The following is a 25,617-nucleotide window of genomic DNA, read 5'->3' as shown; positions in this document are numbered from 1 at the left end:
AGTAATAATTTGACCTGCATTACTGCATCTCCGCTCATGTAATGAGGAGGGATGATACCTGCGCACGCAACAAAGTGTGTGGTAAATATGAATGTACCTCTAGATGGATGGAGAGGAAGAGGAAGACCTAAGAAAAGATGGATGGATTGCCTGAAAGATGACATGAATAGGAAGGGAGTGAGTGTCAGTATGACGAGTGACAGGGGAACATGGAAGAGAATGACATATTGCGCCGACCCCAAGTAAAATTGGGAACAGGGCAGCAAGAGACTGCATCTCCGTTCTTTTTGCCATATTCCGTGCTTAGAATCCATTACATAAAAGTTATTAATAATACCTACTAAGAAAAAGCTTGTAAAAAGAGTGTTAATAAATTGTTGAGCAAATTTATCGTTCGATAGATGTCAGATAATACTTACAGTTATTTTATGACATGTTCTCATGTTATTAAACTGATACTGGAGTGGAACATAGATTAGAAAATACTACAGAGAGGACACAAGATAATTTTCCTAAGTGAAAACTTACCAATTTGCAATATCCCTACTAATATTATAAATGCGAAAGTAACTCTGTACGTTTATCTGCCTGTTACGCTTTCACGTCTAAGCCACTGAACTGATTTTAATGAAATTTGGTACAGAGATAGAGTGGACCTTGAGAAAGAACATAGGATAGTTTTTATCCCGGACTTTTGAAGAGTTCCCTTGGAAACGCGATATAACCAAACTCGACGCGGGCGAAGCCGCGGGCGGAAGCTAGTAAGGTTATGTGTGCCTATGTATGCCGCATGTTTTCGGGTCGATGAAAAGACAAAGATAGACCGAGGAAAAGATGGATTGATTGCCTGAAAGATGAAATTAATGAGAAGGACAAGACAACAAAAAATATATATACCTACCTCTTTATTAAGTATATGTATTATCATCGGCAAGGATATTGAGCCGTGCCCTTCACCTGCGCAGAAGCGATTTATTGGTTTATTGCCATATGTGTGATCCCCACTCTTCAGCCGAGAGCTCATTATCCGTGCCGATAACTACCAAGAAATAAGGTTATAATGTACGGCCGCATGTTTTCTACCTAACTGAAACTCTGCAACACATATTCAGTGACGCATAGCTGTCGTTATCACTTCATAATAAATATTACTCCACTTCAGTTTTGCCCTTGGCGGCTATAAGAGCGGTCGTGTGCTTTTGTTAAAAGAATATTCATACATTAAATTAGTGAAAATGCAAGAATTTAAATCCACTGGTGAGTGTAAACTGTCAAAAATGTTACGTATTGTAATATTTTAGTTAATTTACACTGAAATAATGTTTTGTTTTGTGTTAATTTAGCTGTTTTTGTTAATTAAGTGAGCTGTTGTTTGCGTTGTTTTAAGTTACTTGTTTGTGCGGTAAATTGTAAATTCTGTAGACTTGATTGTAATAATTCCGTCCGGGTCAGTTAGGTAGGTATTATATTTATTAATAGGTTTCTCTATACTAATATTATAAAGAGGAAAACTTTGTTTGTTTGGTTGTAATGGATAAACTCAAAAAATACTGGACCGATTTTAAATATTCTTTCACCATTATAGAAAGCTATATTATCTGCGAGTAACATAGGCTATATTTTATCCCGGTGCGGGCAGTAGCTCCCACGGGACGCGGGTGAAACCGCGGGAAAACGGCTAGGTATATATATTATATCAATGGTTTTAAAAACTGAAAATCTGCAACTTTGTAGCTTAACATTGCGTTGTGGCTTTTAACTTCATATCACATTTATTTAAACCGACTTATAATATAGGAGGTCCTCAGTTTGACCAGCTGTGTGCAAGAGTGTTTGTGCGCGAGTATCTCACGTTTTTCTGAACCGATTTTGACTCGCTTTGCAGCATAGTATTTGTCAGACTTGGGAAGGTTCTAGGTACTTAAGTAGTAGTGTTATTGCTCAGACCCTGTGCAGCCGTTTCCGGGTTCCGACAAAAACGAACACTTGAGGAAATGAAGTCGTAGATTCAGCTCTACTTATTTCACACTTGATAATGATTGTTTTATTATATAATCCTTAGCAGTCGTTACGGGTAGTCAGAAGCCAGTAAGTCTGATGCCAGTCTAACCGTTACTCGGGCAACCCAATACCCCTTATTGGGTTGCCCGAGTAACTGGGTTGAGGGGGTCAGATAGGGCAGTCGCTCCCTGTAAAGCATTGGTACTCAGCTACATCCGGTAAGACTAGAACCCGACCCCAACATAGTTGGGAAAAGGCTCGGGAGATGATGACCTACCTATCATGATATTAGTTTATCAACAAATGTCAATCATTATCTATCTTATTTGCTGTAATCAGAGCAAAATGAGACGAGTTAATACCGGAATCAATTAAAAGTCATGACTGTATCATGTAGGTATTTAGATTCTTTCCGTCTTACCACAAAAACTTTTAAACGTCAGTTTAAGACTTGTCTAAAAAAATGTCAAATTATGACGTTGACATATGGTTCATTTTGCAGCCACATTTTTTTTAGACAAGTGTAAAATTGGTGTTTAAGTTTTTGTAGTAAGGCCATGTCGCTAAAGGTGCTTCTACACGGTGCATGCAACTGGAGCAAGTTAACATGCGCAAGTGACAAGTGACAATAGCACGCGGGTGGGTATTTTGCTTTGGTACAGTAGACCGCACATCAGTGGTAACTGTCATGCACGTTAACTCAATAGTAATAAGTACGATTTTCCTATAAAACTGTTACCACTGACCTGAAGTTGACTGTACATGCGCGAGTCGCTGGACAAGCACGTTTTTAAAATGCATGTAACTTGCTAATATGAGTCTTAACATGCGCAAGCTACTTGCACCGTGTAGTCGCACTCTAAAGCTTAGCAACGCTTAGAGCAGTCTCTCCGTAACTTATCTGGGATAAAAACTATTCTATGTTCTTTCTCAAGGTTAAATCTATCTCTGTACCAAATATTAAAATTTGCGGTTTAGACGTGAAAGCGTAACAGACAGACACAGTTACTTTCGCATTTAGAATAATAGTAGAGATTACCTATACATTAGTTAGCACATAAGGTATACGCACCTACCTAGGGCTGCCATCTCGAATTTCGCCAAACCCGGACAAACATTAAAAAAACCCGGACTTTTGGCGTAAATCGCATTTTTCCCCCGAACGAGTACGATTTTTTTAAAACAAAATAATACCTAATTTGTAATCCATTTAGGTACTATTAACATATACTTAAACTAGCTTCTGCCAGCGGTTTCACCCGCATCCCGTGGGAACCTCTGCACGAACCCGGATAAAAAGAAGCCTATAGCCTTCCTCGATAAATAGGCTATCTGACACCGAAAGAATTGTTCAAATCGGACCAGTAGTTCCTGAGATTAGCGCGTTCAAACAAACAATCAAACAAACTGTTCAGCTTTATAATATTAGTATAGATTCAATGAGGTGTTTCCTTACATTAAAAGTGTCCGGGTTTTTCTCGGACACTTCTTGAAACCCCGCCCGGACGGCCCCCGGACGGCCTCCAAACGAGGACAAATCCGGGGAAACCCGGACGGATGGCAGCCCTACTCAAACTTAACCTATGCCTCTTCATGCTATTTCAGAACACCAACACGTTCGCTACAACCCACTCAAAGATGAATGGGTGCTGGTGTCTCCTCACCGCTGTCTTCGACCCTGGAGCGGTCAGACGGAAGCTGAACCGGAGGAACAACCCCCGGATCCGATGAACCCTCTCCTGCCAGGAGCTACCAGGTCCAGTGGACAGGTGAAGTCAAATTCGTAGATTTTTTTAGGTATGTAATGATGATGATGATGATGTAGCTCCAAGCCGATTACCGGCTAAGGCGGCTGTTCTCATATAAGAAGATCAGCCAACAACGCAGGACATATTATAGTGCACGCACATTTGCTTGGACACAAGTGCACTCACTAAATGTGTGATCAACGCACTAACGCATCTATTAGGTGTGAATGTTTAATCGCATATTGTTCTACTAGCTTCCGCCCGCGGCTTCGCCTGCGTAGAGCTCGGTTATATCGCGTTTCCGAGTGAATTCTTCATAAAATCACTTTAGTGGTTTAGACGTGAAAGCGGAGGTAACAAACAGACAGAGTTATTTTTGCATTTATAATACCTATTAGTTAGGATTTTCGCGAGTTATGAACTTTCCCTTATTTTCAAATTTATAATTGTAGGACTTTTCTTTTATTAGCAGAACAGCAAATAATATTGTCCCTGTTATAATTTCAGCGCAATCCACAATATACATCAACCTACGTGTTCCCGAATGACTTCCCTGCGTTGCTGGAGAGAGTGCCTGAACCACCGCCTTCTGAACATCCTTTATTCCGATCCTCAGCTGCCAAGGGGACCTGCAGGTAACTATTATAACCCAGAGAATGTTGTTTTAAAGGACTCAATGGGCAACCACGACCTTTACTTACTTTATCTTAAAGGATATTTGAAGCGTCTTCCAGGCTTGCATTCCTTGTAGGACGTGGGGGCACGTATATTTTATTTTTCTCCTTCAAAAAATCGGTCACCGTTTTATCGGACGTGGGCCAGCCGTATAACATTTGTTTTCTTAAACCACCATTGAAAATTGATTGTGAAAACTTGTACCAATGGACACACTCAGAGACGTTTAATGGTTACTTAAGCCGTTTCTTAGTGCAGAATTTCTATGAGAATCTGTCACTAAGGAGTGACTTAAGTAATCTTGAAATGTCTCTAAGTGCGGGGGTATGTATTTTAAACTGATAAAAAAAGGTTACACTAAAAACGTCTAACCTCCCCACTCAGAGACATTTAATGGTTACTTAAGCCATTCCTTAGTGAAGGATTTGTATGACATTCCGTTACTAAGGAGTGACTTAAGTAATCATTAAATGTCTCTGAGTCGGGAGGTAAGGCCTAAAGCAGGCCTCTGTCACTCGACGTACTTGCGCGCGATAAATGCCTACCGCTCGCTGGGCCGCCGGTAGCCCCACGCGGCTCAGGGCTTTCAACAGTCACACGCGCCGCGCGCAACACAATATTTATTATTTTTATTTCGTGGCCTGTTGTGCTGTTGGTTTTTATTAGGTTTTTTAAGCTACCTAACAAACTGATGGATTATTTTGAGTTCTGTTGGTTTATATGCGACTATTGTAAGATTTAGAAACATTTTATATGTATGAACTTATCTAGTAATTCTATTTTTTTTTTTAATAAATTAATACTTATCTACTTTATGATTTTAACAACAGAAATCATTAGGTACTTATTTTACTTTAGATACCTACTTAGTTATGAACTGTATTGTGAGTTTTGTAGCTCAAAACACATCTCGAGTGTAAGTAGGTACCTATAGTTCTGGTCCAACTTAATGATGCCTCGGAACATTACGCGTGTCGCTACGCAGAAACCAATTTTAGGTATGTATCAGCACTCGACGAAGTTGTACCAGGTGGCATGGTACTTGTGCTCGAAAAATAGTTGGAAACCGCCTTTGATTTGGACGAAAGCTTTACTTAAGTTCTTACCTATGCTTACGTATTAGTTAATATTTAGTAATATGTACCCATACTCCATTTAAGTAGGCACTTAACTAAAGAAAAATATTCTTGATATTACTTTTTATTTAAAAACTCAGTTTTAAAAAAGGCTATCTTAAAATAAGCGTAACTTTGTTTTTCTACTTCAATATTAAATTGTAAGAAGCAACCCTAAGCACAGCCACGGCACGGTTGCGGTCACTGAACTGTGCGCTATCGCATTGGAATAACAATCAAGCGCTCGAGCTTTTAAGGTTCATTTTATAACGCAGCTATGAATTTGTAGGTAGTTGGGGAACTTGTAGGTGCTTATAACAGTAGGTATGGACTTTTTTGTATGGAGTGATTTATCTGTTACGTAGTAACTATTATATAATCTGTGCCTAAAGCGTTAAGTCCGCCGTTGTTCAAAATGGGCATAAAGTATTTAATAAATAAAGTATCTGTATGTGTTTTCAGGGTGATGTGTTTCCATCCGGATTCCACGATGACAATACCACTGATGACTGTGGATGAGATACTCGCAGTTATTAATGAGTAAGTCTATCTATATAGCTGGGCACCGTTAATAAAATTGTTAACTTCGTTAATCGTTAATCCGCTACAAAAAAAGTTAGCTTCGTTAAACGTTAAAGCGTTACATTTCGGAAGAATTAACGCAAGTTAAAGTTAATCGTTAATCCGTTAACTACGTGTAAAATTGCATTTTTATATCGTAAATAAATATATATTTTTTAAAAGCAAACTTATAAGATAAATGTTTTTTACACAATTTTATTTTTAAACATTTATATTTATAGTAAGTGTATATATTAGGTAATAAGTTAGTTGTATGTTGTATATATATTTATTATTAAGATATTGTCTATTTGTAACTGATTTGGAATTAAATACAATTCTTACTATTAGATTTGAATATTAAATTGAATAAATAAATGTGTAATTTAATCGTTGGACATAAGGTGCATATTCCCCTTCATAAACATTAACATGTTGAAGTTCTGGTCTGAAAGCGGGGCTCATTTTGGTGTTAAAATGTCTTTACCCGTGGAAAACAGACGTTCTACTGCAGCGCTTGAGGGTATAGCAGTATTGTATTTAATAAATAGATTTATAAATATCTGTTCCCCGAGGAATCCGGTGCTCCAATACCTACTCTTGACATTGAAAGAGCAATTGAGCTGAATCGGGGGTCAAAGGTGTTCGTACAATCTCTTGGAAGAAGGCACCATAGACCACATCCACACAGTGCGGCAGATTATACAGAAGACCGAGGAATATAATCAGCCCCTGTGTCTAGCATTTGTGGTCTATGAGAAGGCCTTTGACTCGGTTGAAATCTGGTCTGAAATCTGGTGTTTCACTCGCTGCCACGCGCCCGGCACTTGTCTGAACCTGCTTTTCGCGCCTCGTCCCGCGGAGCCGTGCGGTAAATTAATAGTAGGCATTGGATTAACGGACTTCTGCATAATTAACGGAAGTTAACATGTCCGTTAACATTTTTTAAAGTTAACTTAAAAGTTAATCCGCTAATCAAAATGTTAACTTCGTTAATTAACGATTAACGGATTAATGAGTTAATGCCCAGCTATGTCTATCCATAAATATTTATTTATTCCTGACTCCAAAAAACTGGCTAAGGGCGAGTCGAAGTTGCGCACAAAAGCTTATTTTACCCTAGTTACGATGTTTATTTTATTCTAGTTTGTGCACGATTTTTAATGCGATTTTCAGCATAGTATTTGGCACAGTCAGGAGAATGTGTATTATTGCTTTTTTTACAAAGTTTTTGTTTAAATAGCTGGTACTTAGATTTCAAATAATTTAAATTGTTTTACTTTATATTTTCAGGTGGATAAACCAATTAACAGAGCTAGGACGCAAGTACACTTGGGTGCAAATATTTGAGAACAAGGGAGCCATTATGGGTTGCTCTAACCCTCACCCGCATTGTCAGATATGGGCTTCTAGTTATCTACCTAATGAGCCTAGAGTTAAGGAGAGGTGAGAAATATCTACATACTAGCCTATAATAAATAATAATACGTCCAAGACCGACTCCGACCACGGCGGCTATTCTCATGTAAGGTGATCACTCAGCTGCGCAGGACATATTATAGTGCTCGCACATTTGCTTGGACACAGGTGCACTCACTATTCCTTCACTCTCGTAGCGCGATGGGGCATAATTGGGATGTAATTCTACTAATAGATCTTTGTTTTGTGGAAAAATCATCAAATGACTCCTCCCGCTATGGGTGCAGCGTGAGGGAATGTCAGACTCTTACTGACTAAACTAAAACCCACCATGTTCTTAGAATATATTGCTACACCCGTGCACCGCGTGTCGCACGGTAATGTCAGTCCTGCTTGTGATCTCTCTCCGGTGGTGTCGGATTGCCGTCCCATCGGGCTACGAAAATGCTAACGTCATATTATGTCAATTATTTTCAGATGCCAGAAGGAATATTACATTAAATTCAAGCGGCCAATGCTTGTCGATTATGTACAACAAGAATTAATAAATAAGGTAAGTAAAGTGACTCTTGATTTCCCTATTTTCTTGAAGCCAGTAAGCCTGACAACCAGACTTACCAAGGGGTATCGGGTTGCCCGTGTAACTGGGTTGAGGAGGCCAGATAGGCAGTCGCTCCTTGTAAAACCCTGGTAGGTACTCAGCTGCATCCGGTTAGACTGGAAGTCGACCCCAACCTAATTGGGAAAAGACTAAGCAGTTGACGATGACTTTGAAATTCTCCCCAAAATTTTACCTCTCACCTAAAAATATTTTTTTCGTTCCTTTTTTATATACTTCTTTCTCTTTAAATTCCAGGACCGCATAGTAATTCAGAACACGGAATGGGTAGCCCTAGTACCCTACTGGGCAGTGTGGCCATATGAAACTATGGTGTTACCAGTAAACGGCAAACCGCAACGTTTGACAGATTTAAATGACAATCAGAAAAGAGACCTGGCTGACATAATGAAAAAATTGAATATTAAGTACGATAACTTGTTCAAATGCTCTTTCCCGTATAGTATGGGTTTTCATGGTGAGTTTTTTTTGCTCAAATTCACTGATAAAACGTCCGTTTTTTTTTAACTTTAGAGTAATCATGGCAAACTACTTAAAACTATGAGCCACAGTTGCTTGAAATAAAGGAAGAAATATATTTAAAAATTGGTTGTCTGTAAAGTCGGTTTACTGACGATAGTTGAACGTGACAACGTCATAAGAAAATACTGATGGAATGGTTGCATTTTTCAAAAGAAAATTTTCATTTTATTTGTTTGATAGATATTTTGTATGGATGTAGAGAAGGAGGTTAATGGAAATCATAATTGAACTGATCAAGTTACATTTATTTGTACGCATAAATACAATTATGTCATTTTTTTTAAAATATATTTATTTATTTTTTCCTAAGTTCCCTAAGTACCTAATTTCATACTGGCTCAATGATTTAAAGAAAAAATTTATATTGATTGATTTAATTGAGAAATGGAAATTGGGATGGAATTAGATAATCAAAAGTGTTTCTAATTTAAAATATAGGTTAAATTTTCTGGTTTGACAAGAAAAAACTACTTCGTACCTTGGTACTTTTCTTATTAACATTTTTTACCTCGAATTTAATTTATTCTTTAATTAAATGAAAAACATTTTTTATAAAAAAGAAAAATATATTTTATAAAAATTGGTGTCAATTAAATTGGCCCGAAGTGTTTCGTCGTCCTGACGTACGTCAACCGCAGCTAAGAACCAATCCCGAGTGACGGCTATGACGCGATGCGCTGCGGGCCAATCACCGCTTTACCGCCGCCCCCGCGCTCCCTTCATACCACCAAAGAGACCCAATAAATCACTTCTGCGCAGGTGAAAGTCAGGGCTCGACTTCCGTGCCGGTAACTGTACTTAACTAGCAAACGACAAGTCAGTACATGAACGCGCGATTGATTATTTAAAATGTGTAGGTAGTTATAAAAAGTAATCTCGTAATCGTGATTGCAACTACAATTTGTAGTTAGTAATCAAATTTTTGAACTACTTTTTACGATTATTTAATGTAATTTGCAGTTTTGATTACTAACTGCAATATGTAGTTGTAGTTAGTAATCAGTAGTTAGATTTCATTTTGCCCAACACTGGCTATGCTCCATAATTATTTCGATCGAATAGTAAAGCAATTGATTTTTTACTCATCGTGAAATAGTTCTATTACCTTATTATTATAGTTTTACCTACAATCGCTGCACTAGCGGACTGATGCTATTTATTTTAATTATGAAAGCACGAATATTCGACAATATATCACTGAACATATATTTAATATCGAAAGAATCATTACCTTTATCGTCGCAATTATCGTTGCTATAAACAATTTACACCACATTCACTTTTCACTGCACTTCATACTTGACGAAAATATGTAAATATATTATTGAATAGCAGCTGTTTACGCGGACGCATCGCTCACTCAAGTGGGAGAGAGACAGATGTCGAACGCTGCCGAACGCGTAGGCCGATTGTGCGATGGAACGCCTCAGAGCGAGGTAACGCCTCAGAGCGAGGTAACGCCTCAGAGCGAGGTAACGCCGCATGAGTCATGTTTTTTCGTGCGTGCAGCCGGCTTCATCGATTTATAAGACGTTGTCACGTAAAAAACCGTTAATTTTGAAATGCGAACGTGAAAATTCATAATTAACAGTTCAGTTGTTTTAAGAAAACGGAAGTTTATGTTGTCAGTGAATGAGGCCTTTTTTAAACTGAATTTATCCTAAGTAATATTGCGCTCCGCGTTGGATCAATTCGAACCTAAAAATGTGTGCGAATTATTTTGCGGGGCCAAAATCGTTTCGTCACCTAATGCATTGCTCGTATTAACTCCTCCACGCACTTGAATAGAAAGCAACAACGTCGATAAACGGACTATCTAACACTGAAATAATTTTTCAAATCAGTCCAATATTTCTTTAGATTACTGGTTTCAAGCAAACAAAAAAACTCACCATTCACCATTAAATAAGGCGGCCAACCGTCCCGCATTCTGCGGGACCGTCCCGCAATGCTTGACGAAATCCCGTTTTGAAATTTTTAGTAAAATAGTCCCGCAAAACGTTGTATGCGTCCCGCATCCCTATTTTTCTACCACACTTCTACACAACACCCACCTGCGCGCACGCTCAACAGTGCAGGAACACAGATTACCTATAATATAATCTCGTTCTCTTTATTTCTACTGAACTCGTGAGGCCTAATGATTTTGAAAATAAGACATTAGTGCACGCTGTGACACGATATTGATAGGTTAAATTGTAGCTTTTTGCTTACGGTTTTTATTTTATCAGTTCCGTCCGATCATTTTTCAATGCCCCCCCTGCCCCCCCCCTTTCACGAAAGGTTAAGTCCCGCATTCAGTTTTCGGAAAGTTGGCCGCCTTACCATTAAACATTTTTTAACTTTCCATAATTTTGCCAGTATTAAGTCAAGCTTCACCTAACCTCTATACTTATAACATACTAGCTTCCGCCCGCGGCTTCGCCCGCGTAGGGTTCGGTTATATCGCGTTTCCAAGAGAATTCTTCAAAAGTCCGGGATAAAAACTATCCTATGTTCTTTCTCAAGGTCAACTCTATCTCTGTACTGTACCAAGTTTTATTAAAATCAGGTCAGTGGTTTAGACGTGAAAGCGTAACAGACAGACAGAGTTACTTTCGCATTTATAATACCTATTAGTTGGGATTGTAAATCTTTTATTTCTCATTTCAGGTGCCCCAACAGGCCCATCAAAGACAGCCAGCGACTCACCCCACTGGCTTCTTCACGCCATATACTTACCACCTCTCTTACGATCAGCAACTGTAAAGAAATTCATGGTAGGCTACGAAATGTTAGCTCAGTCACAGAGAGATTTGACTCCCGAACAAGCGGCACAAAAATTAAGGGAATGTGACGATGTACATTATAAAAATAAGAAATAAAGTTGAAAATAAGAAATATTAGGGCCCATTTTTAGTGAAAATATAACGTTTTTTATTATTATATAAAAAAAAATTGTTTACTGTCAAAATTGAACGTGAAAATTATGGCGGGAAAGGAGATTGGGCAAGAATGTATGAAGTTTGGTCCAAATGTCCACCACGAACGAGACCTATATAAATAAATAGTCCACTTAATTTAGAGTAACTTTTACTAAGAAAGTAAAAAAAAAAACAGTGCCAAAAAAAGTTATAGCCAAAAATGTATTCTTAATTTTCGGTAGTTTTTGTATGTTGTCATTATTATTTTTTATTTTATTCCACTTTCATTTCCGCACTTTATCTAACACTAAGATGAGTAAGACACATTTGCAATAAATATGGGTTTATAACCCATATTTATTTGCCCGATGGATGTACGAATCACTAACCAATTGAGGCGCCAGAAGGGCTTGAATATACTCAACGGTGCCTGGATCTAAGATAGTTCGAAGTAACTGGTGGTGTCTTCTCTCTAATAATGAACAATTCTATTTTGTCAGAAGTTACAGAAAGTACGAAAATCGAACATCACGAAAAGTAATTGAAAAAATTAAATTGAAAAAATCTATAAAATGTTTTATTTGATTTTGCTATAACTTTTTTCTAGCATTATATTTTTTTTTACTTTCATAACAAAATATGTTCCATATTTAACGGGCTATCTAGCCATATAGGTCTCGTTCGTGGTGGACATTTGGACCGGAATCGCCCATTGTCCTTTCACACACTATTTGTTTAGTTTTTTTTATTTGCATCGCCAAATTCGTTATAGTCAATTTAAAGAGGGTGCTATTTTGTACAAAATAATATACTATTTTGTCAGTTCCTAAATAAAAAATTGTTGGTAAAAAGTGGTTTTATTATATTGTCCAAGTCTAGAGCACAAACCTCTTGCCATAGAAAAAGGTAAGTCTCAAGAAGGTTATATTTATCCGGCATCGAGCGCGGTCGCTTCAACTTGAGAAGCTGGCTAAGAGGCTCATCCACCTAAGCAATCTACAATATTTTTACCTCTGTAATTTTTGATTTACATTTCAGTCTCAAACTGAACTCGAGTAAAATGGAACGTTTTAAACCGCGTTCCATTGAAAAATTCGTATCATATTCATCATTATCGCCATTTCTTTTACTCTTTAGCACATCTATATCCTTTCTCTTTTTCAAGGTGCTGACGTTGACATTAATCAGCTGTCACTGTCATCTGTGACAAGCGATTCAGTTTTCATTTTGTCACGCATAGTTTATTTTTGTTTTACTTTATTTTGCCTTTAATTTAGTTTGCAAAACATCGCTATTTTCTAAAAAAAATGAATACAAAAACAGTAGAAGCGTCTAAAAAGAAGAACCAGTGTCCCATTTGCAGCAAAGTTATAATCGGAAGTTCCTTTAAATTCCGATCTCATATGTACCAGCATAAGGCTGTAAATTCACGATTTCAATGTGAATATTGTTCCAACGAATACTTCAGGAAGGACGTGTACGAAAAACATGTTAGAGCTCACACTGGGAAACGCAAAATGTACATATGTGACCACTGCGAGCGCGGTTTCGTTGAAAAACGCAATCTCATACTCCATTTAAAAGTGCACGATGAATATTACGAACCGCACAAGTTTCAGTACAAATGCATCGCTTGCGGCGCCAGTTTTTGCGAAGAAAGACTGCTGAAATACCATATAAGAAAAAAACATTTTAATTTCCAAGAAAATGAGCCGACTTTTGTGCAAAAAGAACTGAACGAGACATGGGTCGAGCGTGTTCTAGAATCTGAAGTTTGCGTCGAAATAACTAAAGTTAACAACAATATAATTAACATTAAAAAGAGTTTGAATAGCAAAGAGGTTACACCTAAGGAGAATGATGAGAAGTCTAGATTTAAAGAGTATATGTTCTCGGTTATAGCGAGCAAAGAGAAATCTCAATATTCTAAAGCTATCTGTGATTATTGTAAAAAAGAGATGCTGAAAAAGAGTTTGCTAGCTCATATAAGAGAGAGGCATTTGAGAATCAAGAAATTCTCTTGTGAACAATGCAAGCAAGGGTTTAGCCGGCACTATCAATTGGTTGATCATATTTGTGGCAAGTATAAAAGCAGGGTGACTAAGTAGTTTTTAACCGATTTCCGAAACAGGTTGTCAATTTGGATGTTTGTATTTTTTGACAAATTAAGAAAAATACTTAATCTACAGTTATGAAGATAAAGAGTTTGGTAGTTTTAATGCATGATTCTGGTTATCTCAAAAACAATGAATCAATTTGAACTTGGACTCTTTTTACACTGACACTAATGTTATTTGCATGTTCTTGACAAGTGTAGCTTCTAAATAAGAATAAGTTGCTCTATTTAACTATATTGATAACCATCCCCAACCAGCCATGACATTGATGCTGATTGGTCAAAGTCAAATAGGCCTTTGCAAACTCGTATGAAATGTCATACTACTAGATGATGCACAGTTGTAAAAAGTTAGTGTCAAGGAGAAGAGCATGGCATGAAACTCCATAGACACTCTTTTTTAAAAAGTAATATGTTCACAAACATTCTATTATATAAAAATCATATTGGTTATTTTTATAGTTAAATACAACCTACATAGATAATTGTTTATATTTAGGATATTTTTTGTTTGCATGATGTTGACGCATTAAGTTAAGATGTTACTTTTAAATATTGTTAGTCTTATTAATCAAGAATAAAAACATTATTTTTATATTACAATAGGGTATTTGAAAGCCAGTGAACTTGTTAGTAAATTCTTGAAGTTAAGATTCAAACTAAAAGAACCCTTTTTTTTTAAATTGTAATGTGAAATTATATACATGATATATGTAGTAAATATCCTATTGTATACTCATAGATATTATGTATTACTTTAAGACCCATTAAACTCTAATGATAACCAAACCATAACCAGCCGTATACTTGCCGCTCCTTGTTCAAATTGGTGATTTGACAACTGAAAATGGATTGGTTATCGATATAGTTAAATATTATAACTTACCATAAGCATGGAAGTAGTGCCTTAATTTATCATTTATAGTAAGACATATTGTTAACTAAGGTCTGAAACCAGTCTAACCAAGGGGTATTGTGTTGCCCGGGTAACTGGTTCAAGGGGTCAGATAGGGCAGTCGCTCCTTGTAAAGCACTGGTACTCAGCTACATACGGTTAGACTGGAAGCCGACCCCAACATAGTTGGGAAAAAGGCTCGGAGGATATTGTTAACTAAGTTTTTCTATATTGTATTGTTAGTATATTCTCAAGTTATTTCAGAAATCGATAGTTTGACAAACCAATTTTTCTGGTGACTTTTCTGAAGTTCTAAATATTTTATACATACTGGTGGAATTTAAATATAACTGAGATGTAGGTTGAAGAAAAATTAAGTGTAAATTATTATAGAAGGGAAGTCCCTAAAGATATGTTTTGGATGCTAACTGCCGACCGCCGACCGTATCTATAGTCGCCTGTCTGCATGCAGTCGCGGCATGTCGACAGTTGCAGTTGGAAGTTGGCATTCAAATGGCACCTTTAAAGTGACTGCAAAAAGAATTTTTGTAAAATCTAAATTATATGTGTAACACTTTATAAATTGACTAAGCGCAAATAAGTCTTCCAATAAAATATATTTACTGTTTAAATAACTATATAGTTAAATTATAAAATAAAACTGGCTGTTTTTCCGCGGTTTCAGCCGCATCCCGTGGGAACTATAGACAGTATCGGGATAAAATATAGCCTATGTTATTCAATACTCAGTAAGAGTGTAGGTTTCTGACAGTGAAATAAAAATTCACCAAGTTTTTTGTAGAATCAATTCAAGGATATGGGCACACTATTCTAAGTAGAAAAATTCAAACCGACTTCTCAAAAAGGAGGAGGTTCTTTTTTTTAACGACGTCAAAAATCATTAAATGACCTCTCCCGTTGTGGGTTAGCAGCGGTGAGGGAGTGTCAGACTCTTACGGACTAAAAACCGTCGTGTTCCGTCGTAGGCCTTTTATTTACCAGGGCCGCGGTAACTCGCGCGAACAATCCGGTAGACCTTGGCCCTGCTGGGCCCTGCTGAAGGAGGAGGTTCTCAATTCGTATTTTTGTATTTTTCTAGATGCTAAGAATTAAGACTGATACTATGTAGATATGCCCTCTCCTCAGTAGCGATCACTTGGAGAGGCCTATGTCCAGCAGTGGACTGCTATAGGCTGATGAATATGATGATGATGATGATGCCCTCTCCATCTTGGTATTTTTCGTAATATAGCAAAACCAAGTTTATGGTTTAGAGAAACCTTTATATATTTTTATGATTACCTATATATATCTGTGAACTTATCTATCTAGGTACTTAAATAAAACATGTGTCAAGTACCCTTAAATATGTATATTTATAATTACTTATAAAACAATGTTAAAATTAAGTTTGCATGTTATCACAGACCTAAATAATATTTACCTATATTTAAGGCGGCCAAGCCAACAGTCCCGCATTCTGCGGGACCGTCCCGCAATGCTTGACGAAATCCCGTTTTGAAATTATTAGTAAAATAGTCCCGCAAAACGTTGTATGCGTCCCGCATGTCCCGCATCCCTATTTTTCTACCACGCTTCTACACAACACCCACCTGCGCGCACGCTCAACAGTGCAGGAACACAGATTACCTATAATATAATCTCGTTCTCTTTATTTCTACTGAACTCGTGAGGCCTAATGATTTTGAAAATAAGACATTAGTGCACGCTGTGACACGATATTGATAGGTTAAATTATAGCTTTTTGCTTACGGTTTTTATTTTATCAGTTCCGTCCGATCATTTTTCAATGCACCCCCCCCCCTTTTCACGAAAGGTTAAGTCCCGCATTCAGTTTTCGGAAAGTTGGCCGGCTTACCTATATTATAAATGTGCCTTATATAACGTAATAAACAGAATAAACTACTCAAAGTTGAAAAGCTGTCGTTTTCATTTATATTTAATTTAGGACTTTGCACTTGTAAGTACCTTCCGTAAAAATTAAGTTACTTCCATAAGTGATAACTAAAAGAAAAATCGGCCAAGTGCGAGGCGGACTCGCGCACGAAGGGTTCCGTACCATTATTTATAAAACGGACATAGTTTGTTTTATGGGAGCCCCCCAAAATATTTATTTTATCCTAGTTTTCAGTATATGTTGTTATAGCGGCAACAAAAATAGGTACATCATCTGTGAAAATTTCAGCTCTCTAACTATCACGGTTAATGAGATACAGCCAGGGGCCCGATTCTCCTAATTTTACTTAAGCAACATACGATTCACGTTCGACTGCGATCCAATCCCGACTCGATTACGATTGAAACGTATGTGGCATTCCGCTATTTTTTCTTTGAAATAAACGTTTTTATCCTTTTCTGTCATTCAATAATGAATCATTTTGTCTGCAAATGATTAACTATTGCAATATGATTGTAGAGCAAACTACCGTATAGACCAAAATCACCAAAATAGCTGACCAATCGCAAACCTAAAAAGTCTTATATTAGTAGCAGAATGCCCGATATGGTTAAAACTGCTATTGCGATCATATTGCGATTCGATTTCTATTCGATTTTGACATTATTAACTTAGGAGAATCGGGCCCCTGGTGACAGACGCACAGAGGAGCGAAAACAATAGGGGGACCCTATTGTTTTACCCTGTGGGTACGGAACCCTAATTACTGCACCTAAGCGACTTACAGAGGGGTTATACATTTGTTTTATTTGGTTTATATTAAGCTTTCCGGGAGCAAAACTTACGAGTGAGTGCAAAGCCTAATAGAAAAAACTGCTAGTAAATTCTGAAGATAGGTATATAAAAAATGTGACGATTTTCTCAAAATCTGAGTCCGCTTTGAATGCCAACTGCCGACCGCGCTTTAGATATCGGAAGTTTTCTCACTTTAATCTGATTCACTCCGATGCAACTTAAGTTCCGCCCATTCCATATTGTTCTCATTTAAATCTACATCATTCCCGCCACTTTTTGACACTGACATTTCTGTTTCCGCTGACGGCACAGATAAAATAGACTCTGTTACTGGTATACCATCGTTCATTTCGTTCAATGGCTTTTCCGGGTCAGATTTTCTGAGCGAAAAGAGGTTTAGTTTTAGAGGTTTATCGCTTCTTGCGACTTTTTTAGTGTCGGGGTTGAATCTGCCGCAGTCGTCAATACAGATATAGTTGTTGTTGTTTGGTTTCATAATTCTTGAGTAAATAACGTCGTTTGTGGAGTTTATTATACGGAATATTACGTGTTGTGGTGTAATCTGTAATGAAATATAGAAAAAAATAAGACATATTTGTAGATAGGTAACTGGGTTGAGTAGGTCAGATAAGCAGTTGCTCCTTGCTCCTTGTGGCACACCGGTACTCAGCTGCATCCGGTAAGACTGGAAGCCGACCCCAACATAGTTGGAGTAAGGTTAGGCAGATGATGACTATTTACACTACAAAAATTCAGTATTACTCACTTCATAAATAGTAGAAATCTCGCAATAATCCTTCCCATTACAAATGATACTCTCATTGCTATCAGTAACGCCATACATTTTACTGAACTTATAATACGTCTCTATAGGATTATCACAAGTTGCTGTTAGCTCCGAGAACTTGATGACAGAAGGGCAGGCACTGTCTATGTTCGAATACTGAGTGTAGTTTACTCCACAAAGGTCGGTATCAGATACTACAGAGTAAAACTCGTAGGGACACGGAGGCGGTCTCTCTTCTATCGTCTACTGAAAGAAAGAGTTTTTTAGTGAACACTTATAAAGAAGCGTAAGTTGGTTGAATGTCAAAGATCAAAGGTATATTCGAGCGGAAATTGAAGTTGGTTGATTGTAGGACACGTCAGCTGTTCTCATATATTGAGATCAGTCAGCCGCGCCGGACATATTTTAGTGTACAAACATTTGCGCAGACACAGGTGCACTCCCTATTCCATCACTCTCATAGCCCGATGACAATCCGACACCACCGGAGAGAGATCACAAGCAGGACGATAACGTGCTCTCCGATGCACGGGGGTTTCAATGATCAATTTCCAGACTCCGGGACTGCTTCATGAATATTACTTTCAACCCACAAAACGACTTGGGAATCGAACCCGAGATCCGGAGCACAATAGAAGCACTTAGTGATTGGCCAACGTTTATCTTACCCTGTGTAAGAATAACTCGCAAAAGTTAGATATCAGACTCACCCACATCCCACAATTCAGACATCCGGTACCATTAACTTGCAAATTATTACACTTATAACAAACAATCTTATTTTTACTTCCATTAGCTATATTTCTCCACGTACGCCAATGCATATCTCTTTTATATGTGTACTTCATATCACTCATTGCAAGAAGATGACGAAAATCATCTTCTATAGACAGAACTTTTACCCATTTATCAGTTGTCATGTCTCCTGTTTTTCTATGATGTGTAATATCGTCTATAACTTCGATATTTTTGACTACAGCATCTTTTTCTAGCACTAGTTTTCTGTCTTTAATTTGTCTCTGTCTTTGCCTTTCTAAGAATCGCTCTCGAAAATCTACGTGTCTCTTTATGAGTATATGTGTCACTGATGAAATGCTGGTACTCTGCATCCGGTTAGACTGGACGCCGACTCCAACATAGTTGGGTAAAAGGCTGAGCAGATTATTATGTTGCGACAAAGTTATAGATACACAAACACAAGATATCAAAGTGATATGTAAAATTAAAAACATTTTTAAAATTGAGACGTGTCTACTTTGAATGGCTTCTAGTTTGTAATGTGGTTGTTTTGAGAAATAATAAAAAGAGTAAATCCTTTGTTTGGTATGCATGGCGAGTTTTTTATGTTTTATTTCTTGTAGATATCAGATGAACTAGCCTCATGAACTAACTTTTCTAGAGCCTTTGATAGTGGAACTGGTACAATATGTCTGTTTGTGTATGTAAGCTGATGATAGATTTGCTTTAATAATACATCATAATATATAACAACGTAAATTAGTTTCCGAACTCTTTTTGTGTTCGAAAGTTAAGTGCCCGTCAATAATAAACTCCTAAATATTTCATTAAGTTACTTTCCCTTATTCTCCCTTTAGAAATAAGCCTTATAAATTCTTTCCTTCCCATCATGTTTCAGAATCAGAATATTTATTTATTAAATATAGGTGTATTACATTGGGATCTTATATTTTACTAAGTGCGATTATACTAAGTGTTTTGCCGTGAAGGCTTATAAAATATAAAAAAAAAACTTTTTTATATTATACATCGTGTATGCGTGTATGTACAAAAAATAATAAAAAAAACTGTGTCGCAAATCGAATTACCCCGCGCATTTCCGGACGCCGCCAAACTCGCGTTCCCGCTCGTTTCCTAGAATAGACGGAAGGGGCGGGACGTTCGTAGCTTACGCGAATGCGCGCCGACGCGCCACGAACGCGCAGCGACGGGCGCGCCGACATCTTGTTTTTTTTAGTGAGTAGACGCAGGAGCCGCGCGCGATAAGCATCGATCGCATGTATTGCTAGATCCGCCGCGCGTGCCCTCACAAAGGTTCCTCTACGAAAGATGGCGTCCCAACTTTAGGGCCTTAAATACCTACTCTAGTTGGTGTTAAGTATAAACAATTGATGTAGTTATTGTTCGTGTACGTGTTCGAGTACCATAGTGTCCGTTTAAAATGCCACGAACGCGCCAACGGCAATCACTCAATGGCTCGCACGCCGAAGACCTCAACGACAGCGTCACCATGTCTCGCGACAACTTTACCGCACTGCTGACGACTATCCAGCAGTCCAACGCGGATATGTGCGAGCGCATGCTGCAACGCCTGTCCGCGACGGCGTCCACCCCGACCGCATCACCGGCACCAACGCCGAGCGCGGCAGAGAGGACCGGCAACTTCGCTCGATGCACGTCGAGATTCTCCGGATCGGCGAAGGAAAACGTGGAAACGTTCATCGACGCCATTGAGGCATATAAAGAGTGCACCAATATTTATGACGATGTGGCCATAAAAGGCATGTCCATGCTGCTGACAGACGACGCAGCGACCTGGTGGCAGAGCATTCGTTCCGAAGTTTCGTCGTGGAATGACGTAATAAAATACCTACGCGACGCATACGGAGATCGCCGCCCCGAGTACAAAATATACCGAGAATTGTTTAGAATCGAACAGGCCGAGGATGTTCGAACAGACATTTTCATAGCGAAGAGCCGAGCGCTGTTATCGCGCCTACCAGCGGGCGACCTATCATTGAAGGTGCAGCTCGATATGGTTTACGGCCTACTTCATCGCAAAATTCGAAAACGCTTACGTCGCGAAGAGTTTAATAATTTCTCTGAACTTCTGAATAAATCGAGAATTATCGAAGAAACTATCGCCGAGTCAACAAAGAGCGAAGCGCTCTACTCCGCACCACCGAAAAACACTGCGGCCAAACAGCCCGCAATGTACAGCAATGCACGCGCCGAGCCGCACGGAGCACCCGCAGCGCGACGCAACGACGGCGGCGGAGGCCCGCTTCAAGCGCCCGCGCGCCCTCTCCCCGCGCGCCCGCGCTCCCCTCGCGACGAGACAGCGCCGACGCCGCGCGAGCCGCGCGCGCCGCGCCCTCCGCCCGAGCGAGCGCCCGCCTCCACAACACGTCAGGAGCAGACGCATACGTCATCACCGGCGTCATCGAGACCTGCATCGCGACCATTCTGCGTGTCCTGCAGAAGATTCGGACACCGAAAGGAACAGTGCCGTAAGTCAACAGGGTCAGCTGCTCAGACTAATAATAATCCGGTGTCGTGTTATCAGTGCGGTACACAAAATGTGACTCGTGAAAACTGTAAACAATGCAACAACGAACAAAGTTTTTTTAGCATTGCCCCGCGATGTGTTTCTTATTCTAAATCAACGCAACAGTCGAATCATAATATAAGTAATAAGAGTTACGTTGCAAATTGTATAGAGTCGACGTCGCATTCGAACATATTTTCTAATAATAATTGTGTTCAACAGAATAGCGGGTCATGTGATAGTCCGCGCATAAACGAGCAACCATCTAAACAAAAATTAGATTCGCGTTATTTACGTAAACAAAATAGTACGTGCTCAACTAATAACTTAAAACTAAATAAAGAGTTTGCGGACGTTCACTTGACCAGCAACGTGGTGAAATGTTACCACGAATATGTTACGAAGAATAATAGCAAGGATAACACGATTATTGATAACGCTCATTGTGAATTAGGGTGCAAGCGCCAATTATCTACCATTGTACCGAAAAACATTTTATGTTGCGATGACGCCGACGACGACTATTCTTCGCATTATTTTAATATGTGTAATGACGCCCGCGATATAGAGGGGTGTAACCAATATGCTTGTAATTTGTTTAGTGATTCTTTTTGTTCTTGCAATTGTTTTAAGCATAAGTTAGATATTAAGGTGTGTAGTGACACAATATATTGTGATGAGAGCACGCGCGCCGGGGACGGTAACCATGATAAACTCGGGGTAGTTTCGCGACCTATTTTTAATATAAAAATATTAGGCGCGTCGGGAACCGCGTTAGTTGATACCGGTGCTAAAAATTGTATTGCGGGCCACACGCTGCACATCCTCCTACGTCGCAAGGGTCATCCGCTTCAACCGGCGCGAAGACGTATCAAACTCGCTGACGGACACGCGCGCGAGCTTGACGTCCTAATGACGACTCTGGACGTGCACCTGGAGGGAAAGGTGGTTCAGGCACCCTTCCTCATCCTTCCGGATGCACGACAGAATGAGACATTACTGGGCATGGATTTCCTCTTGGCAGCTTCATTAATAATGGATTTTGCTAGGAAATGTTGGTGCTTTTCAGAGACTCGCCACGTGGAGTACCCAATGCAGTTCGAACCCTCCATCTTGCCACAGCTTTCCTGTTCCTCCGCGGATGTACTCCGGGAAGATGAAGGTACAGTATTAACCCAACCGGAACGGGACCTGCTGGAGCAGACCTTGGTGGACAATGGGGACATCTTCCAGCTAGGGGGAGAGCCTACCCCCTATGCTGAACATCGCATTGATACTGGTGAGCACCCTCCTATCTCTGTACCACCGTACCGATTGACCCCGGCCAAGAAGGAACTTATGCGTCAAGAAATCGAGAAGATGCTCAAGGACGACATCATTGAAGAGTGTGAGTCTGCATGGTGTTCTCCTGCTCTTCTAGTTCCTAAGGCCAATGGCAGCATACGCTTCTGTGTAGATTACAGGCGCTTAAATGCTGTTACCAAAACCGACCATTATCCTATGCCGTTGATTGACGAACTATTACAATCAACGAAGAGGAATTGCTATATGAGTACCCTGGACCTTAGGTCAGGTTACTGGCAGGTGAGTGTGAATGAGCAAGATAGAGATAAGACCGCTTTCATCAGCCCACTGGGAACTTTTCGCTTTAAGCGTATGCCTTTCGGACTGAAGAATGCGCCATCGACGTTCCAGAGGCTGATCGATCGTCTGCGCTCATGCTCATCTCTAGCCAACGTCACCATCCTGGCCTATTTGGATGACCTCCTGATCATCTCCGAAGGTTTTCAGCAGCATCTAGAGGATCTCCGGTCTGTCTTCAGTCGCCTTCGAGAATTCAAGTTGCGGGTGAATCGAGATAAATGCGTATTCGCCAGGGGGAGTGTCCAGTACTTGGGCCATGTTATTACCCAACAGGGAATCTCACCTGACCCTGACAAGGTCAAGGCCGTTCTGGATATGCATGAACCCAACAACTTGAAGCATCTACGAACCTTCTTGCAGACCTGCTCGTGGTTCCGCAAATTCATCCCGAATTTCTCGGCCGTGGCCGAACCTCTGACTAGATTAACTAGGAAAAGTCAGACTTGGACCTGGGGTACAACGCAGTCCTCTGCTTTTCACGACCTGAAGCGACTTTTGACTTCAGCTCCAGTGTTAGTTCAGGCAGATTTCAATCGCCCTTTTATCCTCCGCACCGACGCTAGCAATTATGCGCTGGGAGCCGTCTTGCTCCAGGGGGAGGATAAGGAAGAAAGACCCATCGAATACGCCAGCCGTCTTTTGACCGCCGCTGAGCGAAATTATTCGACCACTGAGCGAGAGGCTCTAGCCGTCGTATGGGCTGTAGAGCGATTTCGGTGCTACTTAGACGGACATCCCGTAATTATAGGTAGCGATCACCAACCCCTCCGTTGGCTTATGATGCTCAAATCCCCTACAGGACGCTTAGTAAGGTGGGCTCTTAAACTTCAGTCATTCGATATTCAGTATCAGTACACCCCGGGAAAGGCGAATGTAGTGGCAGACACACTGAGTAGGCCTATATGTTCACCAGATACCCGCGACTCTTGCGGTATCTGCACAGTGATTGTCGACATACCCGCTAGGAGCCCCGAAGAATTAAGGCGGGAACAGCTTGCCGACCCGGAGATTCAGAAGATCCTCACCGATATGGAAAGTACCGACGAAGTAGCGTCACGGAGATGGACAGAACGCGGATACCTGTTATCCCTAGGAGTACTTTACCGATACAACCCTGATTCGGATAGTGAGTCTCCTCAGCTCGTCATTCCTCTCTCCCTTCGTCCTGAGATCCTCAAGGAGTGCCATGATTCCCCCCTAGCGGGACATTCTGGGATCGATCGCACTTACCTCAAGATCGCTCAGTCTTTCTATTTCCCTGGGATGCGGAGGATCGTTACGGATTATGTGAAGGCTTGTGTAGATTGTCAGCGATACAAGGCTTCCAATAACAGGCCCCCCGGACTGCTCCAAACGCCAGTGTTACAGCAACGCAATGAGGTCTTAGCTGTTGACCTTTTCGGTCCCCTACCTGAAGGTGAAAACGGTGAGAGATGGATTCTTCTGGTTGAAGACACCGCTACCAGGTGGGTAGAACTTTTTGCCCTGCAGGAGGCGACTGCTGAAGCTTGCGCACGAGTGCTAACCGAAGAATACTTCCTTCGGTATGGTTTACCCCGCAGGGTAACGTCCGATAACGGCGTACAATTTGTTGGGGCAGTCATGCAACAATGTATGTTTATCTTAGGGGTAAAACAAAATTTTGTACCACTTTACCATCCAGAGGCAAACCCCGCTGAACGGAAAAACCGCGATTTAAAGGTGCAGCTCGCCCAACTCGTGGAGAATGACCATGGTTCTTGGCCAGCGAAACTACCGGTGATCCGTTTTGCCCTGAATAGCGCCGTTTGTAGAACCACCGGTGCTACTCCCGCATTTCTGATGTTTGCCAGAGAGATGAGATCCCCCACCGAAGCCCGTCATGATTTGAGAGCCATACTCGATAAAGAGAACTTCCTTCCTCAGATCACTCCCTACTTAAGGAGCTTTATTTCTAACCTGGCTGCGGTTCGAGAGCGAGTTGAAGGACAACAAGATCAATCCAAGAGGTGTGCTGATCAATCACGTAGACCTAGTCCCGATTATAAGGTAGGGGACAAAGTATTAGTCCGGACCCATGCCCTGAGTCAAGGAAGTAAAGGTCTGACTGCGAAATTCTTCCCCAAACGGGACGGACCCTACGTGATCACCAAAAGGGTTAGCCCGACTACCTTTATTATCTCGCCAATAGAAAATCCGGCCGACAGTCTAGGTAAATATCATACACAAGATTTAACACCGTTCGTGGACACTGGTACAGGTAATGCCGTACCACCCAATCCTGTTCGACCCAAACGACGTCGCGGACGTCCGAAACGCTCGGGCAATGAGCTAGTCCAGGAGCGAGGACGCTCTCCAGAACTAGAGGGGGAGTATGTCGCAAATCGAATTACCCCGCGCATTTCCGGACGCCGCCAAACTCGCGTTCCCGCTCGTTTCCTAGAATAGACGGAAGGGGCGGGACGTTCGTAGCTTACGCGAATGCGCGCCGACGCGCCACGAACGCGCAGCGACGGGCGCGCCGACATCTTGTTTTTTTTAGTGAGTAGACGCAGGAGCCGCGCGCGATAAGCATCGATCGCATGTATTGCTAGATCCGCCGCGCGTGCCCTCACAAAGGTTCCTCTACGAAAA

General features: G+C 40.3%; 4 protein-coding genes across 5 annotated transcripts; 3 read left to right on the top strand and 1 right to left on the bottom strand.

The window, feature by feature from the left end:
- The first annotated feature begins 1,166 nt into the window (after nt 1–1,166).
- LOC124644670 (galactose-1-phosphate uridylyltransferase) lies at nt 1,167–12,414 on the top strand. Of its 2 annotated transcripts, XR_006986095.1 has the most exons (9): nt 1,175–1,257; nt 3,607–3,770; nt 4,257–4,384; nt 6,002–6,079; nt 7,394–7,546; nt 7,997–8,072; nt 8,376–8,595; nt 11,313–11,639; nt 12,282–12,414. XR_006986095.1 is itself a non-coding variant. In XM_047184173.1 (8 exons), the coding sequence occupies exons 1-8, from the start codon at nt 1,236–1,238 to the stop codon at nt 11,522–11,524; spliced, it is 1,053 nt and encodes a 350-aa protein (XP_047040129.1). In that variant the 5' UTR covers nt 1,167–1,235; the 3' UTR covers nt 11,525–12,414. The 2 variants fall into 2 exon arrangements, 1 of the variants encoding a protein (XP_047040129.1); XM_047184173.1 differs by having other exon boundaries at nt 1,167–1,257; nt 11,313–12,414.
- Nucleotides 12,415–12,870: 456 nt separating this feature from the next.
- On the top strand, nt 12,871–13,671 carry LOC124644377 (zinc finger protein 62-like). Its single transcript, XM_047183689.1, has one exon. The coding sequence runs from the start codon at nt 12,871–12,873 to the stop codon at nt 13,669–13,671; it is 801 nt and encodes a 266-aa protein (XP_047039645.1).
- Nucleotides 13,672–17,180: 3,509 nt separating this feature from the next.
- LOC124644575 lies at nt 17,181–19,391 on the bottom strand. The gene is made up of 3 exons (XM_047184041.1): nt 18,785–19,391; nt 18,054–18,317; nt 17,181–17,849 (listed from the first exon to the last, which is right to left on the bottom strand). Exons 1-3 carry the CDS (start codon nt 19,304–19,306, stop codon nt 17,481–17,483), a joined length of 1,155 nt encoding a protein of 384 aa, XP_047039997.1. The 5' UTR covers nt 19,307–19,391; the 3' UTR covers nt 17,181–17,480.
- Nucleotides 19,392–20,173: 782 nt separating this feature from the next.
- LOC124644376 lies at nt 20,174–25,431 on the top strand. Its single transcript, XM_047183688.1, has one exon. The coding sequence runs from the start codon at nt 20,254–20,256 to the stop codon at nt 25,429–25,431; it is 5,178 nt and encodes a 1,725-aa protein (XP_047039644.1). The 5' UTR covers nt 20,174–20,253.
- The last annotated feature ends 186 nt before the right edge of the window (nt 25,432–25,617 follow it).

Source organism: Helicoverpa zea, chromosome 30, assembly GCF_022581195.2.
Source record: "Helicoverpa zea isolate HzStark_Cry1AcR chromosome 30, ilHelZeax1.1, whole genome shotgun sequence".
In the NCBI taxonomy this organism is placed as follows: Eukaryota; Metazoa; Arthropoda; class Insecta; order Lepidoptera; family Noctuidae; genus Helicoverpa; species Helicoverpa zea.
Note: the sequence above shows the minus strand (reverse complement) of the source record. Positions and strands in the feature narration are given on the sequence as shown.